General features: G+C 36.9%; 1 protein-coding gene across 3 annotated transcripts in view; it reads right to left on the reverse strand.

Moving 5' to 3' along the window:
- Positions 1-14,214, reverse strand: part of SCAPER (S-phase cyclin A associated protein in the ER) — a 520,882-nt gene that overhangs the window by 272,921 nt on the left and 233,747 nt on the right. For all 3 annotated transcript variants that reach the window (XM_032342354.1, XM_032342353.1, XM_032342352.1), the window contains one exon: positions 10,600-10,736. In XM_032342354.1, the coding sequence (XP_032198245.1) occupies positions 10,600-10,736 (137 nt within the window). The remainder of the gene's footprint in view (positions 1-10,599; positions 10,737-14,214) is intronic.

Consider the following 14,214-nt stretch of genomic DNA (forward strand, 5'->3'; position numbering starts at 1 on the left):
AGTTTTCCAGGAATGCATCCATTTCATCTAGGTTGCTTAGCTTATTGGCATATAACTGTCGATAATAACTTCTGATGATTGTTTCTACTTCCTTGGTGTTCATTGTGATCTCTCCCTTTTCATTCATAATTTTATTAATTTGAGCTTTCTGTCTTTTCTTTTGGATTAGTGTGGCCAGTGGCTTATCGATCTTATTGATTCTTTCAAAAAACCAACTTCTAGTTTCATTGATACATTCTACTGTATCTCTGGTTTCTACCTCATTGATCTCAGCTCTAATCTTGATGATTTCCCTTCTTATGTGTGGAGTTGGTTTGATTTGTTGTTGATTCTCCAGTTCTTTAAGGTGTAGAGAAAGCTGCTGTGTTCTGGATTTTTCAATTTTTTTGAGGGAGGCTTGGATGGCTATGTATTTCCCCCTTAGGACCGTCTTTGCTGTATCCCATAGGTTTTGGACCAAAGTGTCTTCATTCTCATTGGTTTCCATGAATTGTTTAAGTTCTTCTTTGATCTCCTGGTTGATCCAAGCATTCTTAAGCAAGGTGGCCTTTAGCTTCCAGGTGTTTGAGTTCCTTCTGAACTTTTCCTTGTGATTAAGCTCCAATTCCAGCATTGTGATCTGAGAGTATGCAGGTAATAATCTCAGTCTTTTGGTATCGGTTGAGTCCTGATTTGTGGTCTATTCTTGAGAAGGTTCCGTGTGCACTGGAGAAGAATGAGTATTCTCTTGCTTTAGGGTGGAATGTTCTGTATATATCTATGAGGCCCATCTGGTCCAATGTGTCATTCAATGCTCTTGTTTCTTTATTAATTTTCTGCTTCAATGATCTATTTCTGAAAGAGGCGTGTTAAGATCTCCTACAATTAGTGTATTCATATCAATATGACTCTTTATCTTGATTAACAGTTTTCTTATGTAATTGGCTGCTCCCATATTGGGGGCATAGATATTTACAATTGTTAGATCATCTTAGTCTCTTTAAGGATTATGTAGTGTCCTTCTGTATCTCTGACTACAGTCTTTAGTTTAAAATCTAATCTATCTGATATGAGAATCACTACCCCAGCCTTCTTTTGAGGTCCACTGGCATGAAAAATGCTTCTCCATCCCTTCACTTTTAGTCTGGGTTTATCTTTAGGTTCAAAATGGGTCTCTTGTAGACAACATATGGATGGGTCCTGTCATTTTATCCAATCTGCAACCCTGTGCCGTTTTATGGGCACATTTAGGCCATTCAAATTGAGAGTGATTATTGATAGATACGTTTTTATTGACATCGAGTTACCTTTGAAGTCTTTCTTTCTGTAGATTGTCTCTATATTTCTGTTCAATGCTATTCTTAGGATTTTTCATCTTTTATAGAACCCCCCTTAATATTTCCTGCAGTGTCGGCTTGGTGGTTGCACAGTCTTTTAAGCCTTGCTAGTCTTCGAAACTCTTTATCTCTCCATCCATTTTGAATGTCAGTCTTGCTGGATAAAGTATTCTTGGCTGCATGTTCTTCTCATTTAGTGCCCTGAATATATCTTGCCAGCCTTTTCTGGCTTGCCAGGTCTCTGTGGACAGGTCTGATGTTATTCTGATGGGCTTTCCTCTGTAAGTAAGGAGCCTCTTTGCTCTAGCGGCTTTCAAGAAATTATACCTACAATTATAATTCCTCAATTTGACTATCAGGTGTCGTGATTTTTTTTGGAATGTATAACCTTGGGTGGAGACCGTTTAGCCTCTAGCACATGAACGCTGGTTCCATTTGCAAGATTGGGAAAATGTTCATGAAGGACTTGTTCCACTATATCTTCTAGACTTCTTTTTTTCTCTTCAGGGATTCCAATAATTCTGACGTTGGAACATTTCATGGCATCACTTATTTCCCTGATTCTGTTTTCGTGGTTTCTAAGCTGTTTGTTACAGGCTTCCTCCTGATCCTTTCTCTCTATCTGTTTGTCCTCCAGATCACTAATTCTATCTTCTGTCTCAGTTACCCTAGCATTGAGAGAGTTTAGATTAGATTGGAACTCATTGAGAGCATTGTGAACCTCCTCCCTGGTAGCTTTAAGCTCCGCCCTAACATTGTGAACATCCTGTCTGGTCGCTTTCAGCTCGGCCCTAATCCATTCTGTTTGGTCATCCATGGCTTTCTCCAACCTAGCTATTGCCTGGATAATTGTTAGCCTGAATTCTCTTTCCAACATATTGTCTATGTTAATATCCGTTAGCTCTGTTGCAGAAGGTCCATCCTCTGTATTTTTCTTCTGTTGGGCATTCCTCCTCCTAGTCATTTTGGTGGGAGATGACTGAACAGATGTAGCTGGATGTATTAACTGTGGTGCAGTGAAGGTGCACCCTGGAACACTTCTGAGCAATCAGGATACCCCACCCAAATGAGAGGAAAAAGAAAAGGAAAAAGAAAAAAAAAGAGATAGAGAGAGACAGGAAAGAAAGTGAAGATGAAAGAGAAGGTTCAGCCCAGATGGGCCCCAAGGTAAGATTTATGAAGTAGACAAACAAAAACAGAAAAACAAAAAGACTGATAAAAGTATATGACAAGAGAAAAAAATATATATATGCAAATAAAGGAAGAACCTCGTCAAAAAGAACCCCAAGTGTAAGATTTATATACTATCAGGACAAACACAAAAACACAGAAACACTTGTGGAAGAAAAAGATGGGAGAGTGGTTATAAATTCTTAGTGTGTGCAAGGAAGTTTGTTTTGATTCTTCCTGGATGTACCTTGATATCTTTGTTAAAGGACTCAACTTTCCTAAGATAAAGGGGGATTAAAAATTAGTTTACCTATAGGGGTAGTACTGATTGGGGAAAGGGGATTACTTTGAAGTTTAATTCTATATGAATATTAGAAGATAACAATAAAAAGGAATAAACTAGACTAAACTAAACTAAATTTTTTTTAAAAAGAAGGAATTCAAAAAATAGAAATGCAAAAGAAAAACATAGGTGTATGTATCAAAAAGTTCAGGTTAGAAGGTTATTATGGAATTTGATGTACTGGATAGCTCACTGTGATGGTTTTTACGTTAAAAAAATTACCTATATTTATTAAAAAAAATGAACCAGAATAGTGGGAATGAATGAAAAATAAAAGTTTTCCTATGAAGTAGTGGTTGTTCTCTTGTAGTCCTTTTTTTTCCTCTTTTTTTTCTCTCTCCTTTTCTCTCTCTCTCTCTCTCTCTTTTTTTTTTTTCTTTCTTGGTTTGTTTTCTGGGGGAGGAGCCTGTCACGTGAATTTTCAGTCAATGATGTTCCCTGACTTAAGTCCTCAGGCCCCTCTCAAGGGGGTGGGCTCTGAGGAAACTGTTTTTTGTTTTTTTTTTTTCCCCAAGCTTTTGTTCTCTGGCGGTTTTTATGTTTGTTCACTTTTTTTTTTTTTTCTCAGTTTGACCGCTTTTAATGGTTTTTGTAGTTTTAGAGGAAAGCAAACCGCACCCTGATCTCACTCTCAGAGAGAAGCCTCAGTCTGGCTGCAGAGCCTAAGTAAGTTCCCCCTTGGCCGCTGGCAGAGCAGGTTCCAAGTCGCGGTCCCTGGAGATGCAGGATCTTTTGCTTGTACCCAAAGCCAAGGCAGTGGCGGCTGTCTGGGCAGCTCCAGACCGCCAGAGAGGTTCCAAGCAGCAATCGCACACTGAGATTTTCCAGCTGGCCGGGCTGCGAGTGCCTGGTCTTTCTGGGTCTAAGAGCGCCCGGCTTGCACGTAACAATTTCAGGGGAGGCTGAGGTTCCCGCGGGTCTCAGGCTCTGAGAACGGGGCACAGGTCTATGAGCACCAGGCTGGGCCTTCACGCACCTCTCTGCAGGGAGAGTTTGGTGCAGGCTCTGAAACAATGGCGCGTATCAAAGGACACTGGCTGGGCCTTTATACCTCTCTCAGGGGAGTATCTCAGGCTCTATAGCAGGGCTCACGTGTTCTGCCGCCCGTGGCTCCCATCCCCTCACAGGAAATGGACCCCACTCATTCTCAGGCGCGCTGGCAGCTTAGGGAGTGGTTTCTCCGCCGCACTCTCTCTGCCTCAGCGCCAGGGGAGGCTGTCCTGGGACCGAGGACTTAAGCCCCTGTCCCTAGCCATCCTGATTCCCACAACTTCCCCAGAGATCTTTCACTCTTTTGGAGTGCTTTCAACCAGTCTCGAAGTCAATGCTGGTCCCCAGACGCAGGGCACTCTGGCTCGTATTGGGGTATTACTTTCCAACTAGTCACCTCTGGACTCCCTTTTGTTTATCTTCCGATATCAGTCCGCCGTTACCTGCCCACTGGTCTTCACCCCCTGTAGAGATCCAGACATGTATAATTCTGATCTCAGGCTGATTTCATGGGTGATCGGAGTTCTTTGGTAGGTAATCAGCTCACTTTGGGATACAAGTTGAAAAGGCGCCTCCTCCTACTTCCCTGCCATCTTGCCCCCCCAGGGTCAATGAATTTGAAGTGAAACTGGAAAAATATATTTTTTTTACTTAAGAGACAGAGAGAGAATGAGATAGAGCATGAGCAGGGGGGAGGGGCAAAGGGAGAAGCAAACCCCCAGCTGAGCAGGGAGCCCGATATAGGACTCAATCCCAGGACTCCAGGATCATGACCCTAGCTGAAGGCTGCCGCTCAACCAACTAAGCCACCCAGGAGCCTGAAACTGGAAAATATTTTGAACTGAATGAACAATAAAACACAACATATAAAATATGTGGGACATAGCTTAGAGGGAAATTTATAGCTATAATCGCATATATTAGAAAAGGAGTCAGGTTTCAAATCAGTAATCTTAAGTTTTTACCTTACGAATCTAGGAAAAAAAAATACCAAGTAAGCACAGAAAAAATAATTAAAAACATAAGTGAAATACAAACACTGATACAGAACAGTTTCTCCTCTTACCAATAGCCTGAATTCCTAAGTGCTCATTTCCCTATATTACATTGTAGAACGTGTTCTCAGGACACTTTCTGCCTCTTTCCCAGCCTCCCTCACCAGTGTGTACATGTATATGTGTGTGCATTGTTGTCATTGCTATTTAGAATTAGGTGGCACCTTAATCTTGGGGGAAAAAAACCTCAATTTTTGGCAATTTAGTATCATTTAACACATTAAATATTATTTATAAAAGTTAAATAAAACATAAGTGAAATAGAAAAAATAAAGAAAAGTCAATGACAGCAAAAGTTCATTTTTGAAAAGATTAATAAAGCTGATAAATTCCTGGCCAGAATAATCAAAGAATAATTATAATTCCCCAGAATTAAAAAGGGGGTGTTAGTATAGATTCTTACAGGTTTAAAAAATGATAAAAAATTTGAAAGACTTCATTTTTTATAGAAATTTCAGGTTCACAGAAAAATTAAGAGAAAGATTCAGAGAGATTTACACCCATATACCTGCCATCCCAAACATGCTTACCTCCGATATCAACACCTCCCAACAGAGTGGTACATTCATTACAAGTAATGAACCTACACTGAAACATTATTACCACCCCAAGTTTATAGTTTACATTACAATTTACTCTATAGTGTTCTATGTTCTATGGGTTTGGACAAATATATAATTACATGTATCCACCATTATAAGTATCATATAGAGTCCTTTCACTAACCTAAAAATCCTCTTTGTTCTGCCTATTCATCTCTCCCTCTCCCCAACCTCTGGCAACCACACATCTTTTTTGCTGTTTTTATAACTTTGTCTTTTCCAGAATGTCATATACAAATGCAAATTGCCATTTCCAACAACATGGATGGACTTTGAGGGCATTATACTTAGCAAGATAAGTCAGACAAAGACATATATCGTATGATCTCATTTTGGTAACCAAAAACAAAACAAAACAACAACAACAAAAAACAACCAAGCTCACAGATGAAGAACAGACTAATGGTTGCCACATGAGGGTAAGCAAAATGGTAGAGGAGAGTCAAAAAGTAAAAACTCCCAGTTATAAAATAAATGTCATGGGTTGTAATGTATAGCACAGCAACTATAGTTGATAATACTGTACTGTATATTTGAAAGTTGCTGAGATTGAATCTTAAAAAATAAAAGAAATTCTATAACTATATATGGTGACAGATGTTAATGACTGTGGTGATCATTTCACAATATAAAAACATCAAATCATTATCTTGTACATCTGTAACTAATACAATGTTCTATGTCAATTATATCTCAATAATCAATATAGAATTATGCAGTTTTTATATGTGAATTGTATAGGATGTGACTATAGCTCAATAAAACTATTATAAAAATCAATATAATGAAGTTTGTTGATAAAATTAAAAGGCACATTTCAATAGATGCAGAAAAGGCTTTTGAAAACATCGAATATCCATGAAAAAAGCTCTCAGGAAACTAAGAATAAAAAAAGCAGCTTCAACTTGATAAAGGGCATCTACATAAAATGACAGCTAACTTAATACCTTAACATGAAAAACTAATTGCTTTCTCCCTAAGAACAGGACAAAATCTGTTCAAAATTTTGCACAAAGATGCAATACAGTGCAAGAGACAATGAAGAGAAGTAGACAGTATATAATTGAAAAAAACAAAACTGTTTTTATTCTCACATATGTACCTAAAGAAATCTTACAAACTCACAAAACTATTAGATCTCATAAGTCAATATGGCAAGGTCCCAGTATATAAAGTTAATATAAAAATCAATTGTTTCTATATACTGACAACAACAAAAAAAGAAGTAAAACTATTTTCAAAAGCATCAAAAAACTAAAAGTGCTAGGAATAAATTTAGTAAGATATTTGTAAAACTTCTACACTGAGAATTACAAGATATTACTAGAAATTAAAGAAACTAAACACCCTAATCATAGGTGGAAGACCCAATACTATCAGATAGATGTTAGTTCTAGTTACTCCTAAGCTAATCTGTAGATACAATGCAACACCAAACAAAATCCCAACTGGTCTTTTTATTTTAGAAACTAAAAATTAATCCTAATATTTATGGAAAAACAAAAGACCCAGAAAAAGAAAACAATCTCAAAAAAAAAAAAAAAGTTGGAAGACTTCTAATTAATTTCAAGACTTAATATAAAGCCATGGTAACCAAGACAGTTTGAAGACAGATGAATATATCAGTGGAACAGAACTGACCAGAGAGTCCATAAATGGATCTACACTTCAAAGGCTGATTTTTACTTTTTATCAAGGTTTTAGAATAGAAGAATGAAATAGTCTAAAAACAGACTCATACACAAAGGGAAGATTCCTTCCTCCCTTCCTCCCTCTCTCTCTTCCTCCCCACCTTTCTTCTTTTCCTTTCTTTTTTTTCTTTCTTTCTTTTTTCTTTTCTTTCTTTCTTTCTTTTTTTTTTTTTTTTAAAGATTTTATTTATTTGACAGAGAGATCACAAGTAGAGAGAGAGAGGAAGGAGCAGGCTCTCTGCTTAGCAGAGAGCCCGATGCGGGACTCGATCCAGGACCCTGAGATCATGACCTGAGCTGAAGGCAGAGGCTTAACCCACTGAGCCACCCAGGCAGCCCCATTTCTTTTCTTTCTTTTTCCCCAAAATGCTACCTGTATAATGGAAAAAGAAACCTTTTCAGCTAATAATGTTAGAACAACTCTTTACCTATATGGAAAAATAAACTTGGACCAATGCTTCATATCATAACCATTAATTTATTTGAGATTAATCATAAGCCTAAATAAAAAAATAAAACTTACAAAGCTTCTAGAAAAAAATACAGAAGGATTTTTAACCTTTGTTCAGAGACCTCTTAGAACCCCAAAACCCAAAACAGACACCATCACAAGTAAAAACCTTTGCTTATCAAAGGCTATCTTCAAGAAAATGTAATAGGCTATTTCCAGACTGTAAGAACAAATTAGCAATACACATATCTGACAAGGAACTTTGTGGTCAGAATATATAAACAACTCAAAAGTAAGGTGACAACTCAACTTTTAAAATGAGCCAAAACCTTCAGCAGACACTTCATAAAGAAAGATACTGAATGGTTAAAATGCACATGAAAAGATGCTCAATATATACTATTAATCACTAGGGAAATGCAAATTAGAAACACACTGAGATACTTTGACACTCTCACTGAAATAGGCTAAAATTTTGAAAAAACTAACAATATCAAGTGTGTACTGGGAAGACTGTGGAGCAACTGGAACTCCCACATATTGCTGGTAGGCATGTAAAAGAGTACAAACACTATGGAAAAGGGTATTCCACTTCTAGGTATTTACCCAGGAGAAATGAAAAAATATATACTCAAAGACTTGAGGGGAGCTTAATTTACAAATGCTCAAAACTGGAAACCCAAAAGTCCATCAACAGATGAATAAATAAAAATTGGAGGATATGCACACAACGAATATGTATAATAATAAAAAGACTCAAAACTATCTACACATAACAACAGTGATATATCTCAAAACGGTACACTTAGTAAAAAAAGCCAGCCACAAGGGAGTTTGATTTCATTGGTATGCCTTTCCTGAACAGGAAAAAGTAATCTATAATCATAGAAAGCAGGTCAGTGATTACCACAGACTAGGAGTGATAAGAAACCCACCTGAAAGAGGCACAAAGACATGGATTACATGAGTATCTAGATCTGTCAGAAGTCAACAAACCATACTGAATCACTCTACATTTCACTTAAATAAATCATACTGCAATGAAGAATAAAGTCTACAGATAGAAGTAGATATGTATAGAAAATATTAGATACAGAACTGTAGAGACTTTTCCTATAATTTTATAATTTTAATAAACTACCACTACTTATGTTTCAAAAGACAAACAAAACAAAAGTCAAGCTCTTGAGGACAGCCCCACCAAAAAGGGAACATTTGAGCAAAGACCAGAAGGAGATAAGGGATGTAGGTGTATGGATATATGTGGGAAGAGGAAACCTGAGGTTTTGAGAAGTGACATGATCTAATTTACATTTTAATACTCTGGCTAGAGAATTTGGAATAGACTGCAAGGAGGCAAGGGCAGAAACAATGATAACAGTCACAGAGCTCATGCAGTAATTCAGGCAAGAGATGACGATGGACTGGTTCAGGGGAAGCAATGAAGTTAGGCATAGTCGAATTCTGAATATATGTATATATTTTAAATTAAGGCTAACATAATTTACAGTTGGACTGGATGTGAGGTGTGGGAGAAAGAAAGTCAAGGATGACTTCAAGAATTTTGGCATACAAAGCTAGAACACAGTATCCATTTACTGAGACAGAGAAGACTATGGGACAAAGGGGTTTTGGTGAGTGGGGTGAGGGAGAGAACAGGAGCTTGTGTTGGAGTAAATTGAAGATATTAAGTTGGTGGTCATTACTAAGTAGATGATATTCAGAGACAGGACTGGGGGAGCTTAGCAAGGGAATGTGTACACAGAGGGAAAAAAAGAATTCATAAAAATAGCATTTCTGTGTCAGGGCAGCAAACTTCTTAGCATAAACTAGAAATGAAGGTCAGGAATACCTTCAAGTATACTACGAAAGTATTTTTAGGAAGTTAGAGGGATCTCAAAAAATACAAACAAAAAAGCCTTTTCTATTCTTTGCTTGAATGAGTACTTTGCAAGTTTTCGTTGATTCTGGAAGATGAAATGGACACCTTTAATTACAATCTGAAATTGGAAACTAGAGTGATAACCACCATTCACATTCTAGAACTGTATTGCAATAATCCCACAGGTCAAGCTTCTTCAACTTTGAAAACATCTGGTAATAAAAGTAAAACAGGGGCACCTGGGTGGCTCAGTGGGCTAAAGCCTCTGCCTTCGGCTCAGGTCGTGGTCCCAGGGTCCCAGATTGAGCCCCGCCTCAGGCTTTCTGCTCAGCAGGGAGCCTACTTCCCTTCCTCTCTCTGCCTGCCTCTCTGCCTACTTGTGATCTCTGTCAAGTAAATAAATAAAATCTTAAAAAAAAAAAAGTAAAACAACATATTTAGATTACCTTCTCCCAAAGAGCAAAAATTATCTACACTACAGAGGAACTACATTTGTGTCCTAAGACTCATCAGTCATCAGGTGATGCTCAAAGCATGTGAGGTAATGATGTACTACTACACAGCTGTCTGATCCTCGGATGTTACTTTGGAGGCTGATGATAAACTACAGGTCTGACAACTCACTTTCCATTTCAAGATATTTCTTGAACTTTTTCTTGTTGTGACAGGCAACCAAATTGATTAAACCTAGTCATGGGATTTGACACTATAGCCAGCAGACTTCTATTTGTTGATTGCTATTGATTTTCTTTGATACCTCATTTAAAAATCAATAGTTGGAAAGAAAAATAGGCTTAGTTTACACATACTTAAACATACTACTGTATGCTGGAGAAGGCACAAGTTTGGCAGGGCTTTGGCATCCAATTATAAGAAGAGCTCTTAACAGGTGAAAGCAAGGGCTTTAGATCGATATGCAGTTTTCTTTCTCAATCAAAGAAAGTGGCTATAAATTAGGCTCATCAGTATTATTTTCAAGGCTTTCTTAAAGCAAACAAGTTTAAACTTTTGTGTGAGGCAGAGGGTCTTCCTCAGATATACATTAAAAAGGATATATCACTAACAGTTTCTGTTTTGATTTGAAGGATATTTATGGTACCTGGAGTTCATCCGGGCTTTTATCTTTTTGGCTTTTCTTTTATTTTTCTGCCGCTCTTCTCCATCTTTCAAAGGTTCTGGTAGAGCTGCACTTTCAACCACAATGTCAATAACATACTTCTTTAAAGAGAGATGCTCCTGCAAGATAAAAAACGATGATGATGATGTTGGTTAAAAAATGACAGAGCACTGCAACAGACTACAGTGAGTATAAAAGGGTACACAGATGAAAGTAAAAGCAATCTTTAAGAAATTCTGGTTTTCACAATTGCTTTGGAAAACACTGAAGAAACTGTTTTACTTAAGATTTCATTGACTTAAGGAGGGCACATGATGTGATGGGCACTGGGTGTTATATGAAACTGATAAATTATTGAACACTACATCTGAAACTAATGATGTACTGTAAGTTGGCTAACTGAATTTAAATTTAAAAAAGGATTTCATTGACTTATCAAACATTTGCTGCACATCAACTGTGATAAATGCTAAGGCTACAAGGACATATGCTTGTCCCTCACAACCACACAGTGTAGAGAGGTTTAAAATACACACACACACACACACACACACACACACACCCCTACAATATCAACCAATAAGTGCCAATTAGAAAGTTAGAGTGCTACAGGAGTTCAAAAGGGAAACAAAAGCACTGTTCACTGGGGGTGAGGAGGAAAGGTTTCAAGAAGGAAGTACCAGGTCTGCTATCTCTTGAAGGATAGACTGAATTTGAACATATGGATATTGGATATATGTGTGTGTGTTTGGACTGGGTGTTAGGAAGGTGGCAGAAAGGAAAAATAAAAAGGGCAACTCAAAAAACACAAGCAGAGATGAAAACAAAATATGGTTACTGGCAACAGAGATCTGGTTTAGCTGGAGCACGCAGAATCTGGTCCCATGTCCCTCCTTACCAATGTTTGTTTTTATCCCCCTCACTAAAAATCACTTCCTTGTGTGTACATTCCCTTCCCCTCTCTTCTTTATTCATACTTGCATGGCAAAATCCAAACTCCAAATCCAACTTTCACCCTGCTCTGTACACACACCTGGGCAGATTAAAGTGGTTATAATTACAAATTGTGTTGACTATTCTCACATTAAATTTATGACATTACACCTCAAATGGCCTCTAGTATTGCCAGGCAATCAAGGAAACAAACTATTTTCTCCACACACTCTAGAAATTATTTTAGACTTTCCCCTCAAATTTCTAACACCCTGTAGATCACCTCCTTTTTCCTGAAATTTTTTCCCCACTAGGTTTCCAGATGTTACACTATCTTCCTAACCTACAAGCCACACCTTCTAACTCTTCTTTGCTGGACCTTTTTGCTCTGCTTAACCAGTACATGTTGGAGCATCCCCCAGCTAGTCTTCTCTATCCAAACTCACTCATCAAGTACAGTGACTTGAAATACTATTTACACAAAGGCAATTCCCCAATTTTTATCTCTAGCCTTGACTTCTCCTCTGAACTCTACTCCTATATCAAACTGTCTAAAAATCTCCATATATTTCCATCACAAGCATTTCCAAATAACAGTCCATTACAAAACAGTTATACTCCCCATATACATACTCTTCCCGGAGTGTTTCCCATTTCAGTAAATGGTACTATCATCCACACAATTGCTCACAAATACATCAGCAAATCTTAGGAGCTTACTTCCAAATAAATCCCAAAATTCATCCCAAACCAAATCACTTCTCCCCACCACCATCATCAGCTCTTGTCTGTACTACTGCAACAGCCTCTTAACTGGTCTCCCAACTTCTAATCAGACACTCAAGTCTTTTTGTTACAAAAGCAGTCAGTGATATTTTAAAAATATTAATCACAACACATCATCCTTCATATTAAAATTTTGCCTTCTCACCACATTTCAGTAAAATCCAAAGTCCTCACAATGGCCTACCAAGCTTCTATCATTGATTTCTCTGACCTCACTTATACTAATCTTTTCTTTTTTAAAAATTTTTTAAAATTAAAAAAAAAATTTTTTTACAAACATATAATGTATTATTAGCCCCAGGGATACAAGTATGTGAATCCCAGGTTTACACACTTCACAGCACATACCCTCCCCAATGTCCATAACCCCACAACTTCTCCCTTCCCCGCTCAGTTTGTTTTGTGACATTAAGAGTCTCTTATGGTTTGTCTCCCTCCCAATCCCATCTTGTTCCATTTATTATTTTCCTACCCCTCAAACCCCACATGTTGCATCTTCACTTCCTCATATCAGGGAGATCATATGATAGTTGTCTTTCTCTGATTGACTTATTTCACTCAGCATAATACCACTTCATTGCAAAGGGCAAGAATACTACTCTTTTCTTTATTCACTTTGCTCCATCCACAGTAGAGTGGATGTTGTTGTTCTCCACATTCATCAGGACTGTTACTGCCTCAGAAATCTATTTATGTTGTTCCCTGAGCCAAGAATAGTCTTCTTCCAAGTATTTGCATGGTCTAAGCTAAAATGAATACACAATCTCAAGTAACACTCTTTACTAGCTGCCCTCTCTTTATTCTGTTTATTTTTCTTCATAGGACTTGCCTAACATCAAATATTCATTTGCAATCTCCTGCACTAGAATACAAGTTTCATGAGGGTAATGACTTTGTTCTGTTCATTGATGTTTCTGTATCTGGGTATTACAGCCTCACATATGGTAGGCAATCAATAAATATGTATTCAATAAATGACTAAATGAGAAAAGAGTAATGTAGTAAGAACTAATAACAGTATTTATGGTCAAATAAGTGAAGGTGATCAAAAAGTGCAAACTTCCAGTTACATAAGTTAAATAAATCCTGGGGATGTAATGTACAGCATGGTGACTATAGTTAACAATACTGTATTAAAAGTTTGAAAGTTTCTAATAGATTAGATCATTAAAAATTGAAAAGAAAAAAGAAGGAAAGAAGACTTTCTAACTTTGGGCAAGTAATTTGACTTCATCATCACAAGAAAAAAATTGTAACTATATGTGGTAATAGATATTAATTAAATTAGTTGTGATAATTATTTCACTACGTATATATGTATATATATACACACAGATATACACACACATTCAAAACATTATGTTGTACTCCTAAAACTAATACAATGTTATATGTCAATTATCTCAATTTAAAAAAACACAAAAATATTTATGAAGGCTTATTATTAAGCTATACTTTACATATAATTGCTCATTTAGTCCTTTTAGCTATACTTAGAACATACATAGAAGATATGTATTTTTATTATTCCATTTAAATTATAAGAACAAACACAAAAAGTCAAATTACTTGCCCAAAGTGAGAATGTCAAAATCATAACTGAGTAACTTTTGCAGAGGGTACAGTGATAAAGCCTAAATTTAAATCAGACAGTATGATTAGTTTCTATACTCTTGGCTTCTATACTGTATACCTCTATACTTCTATACTCTATACCTTGAAGATATGACTGGAAAATAAGTTTGGGCCACAGAATTGTACTCATTATGAAAGTTTTCAAATCATAAAGAACCAAAAATTAAAAATAAACCCAAAACTCTATAGCCAAAGGGAGAATATATTCTCTCAAAAGTAGAAGCAATTACTTTCTTTGATAAG

Source organism: Mustela erminea, chromosome 5 (assembly GCF_009829155.1).
Source record: "Mustela erminea isolate mMusErm1 chromosome 5, mMusErm1.Pri, whole genome shotgun sequence".
Lineage (NCBI taxonomy): Eukaryota > Metazoa > Chordata > Mammalia > Carnivora > Mustelidae > Mustela > Mustela erminea.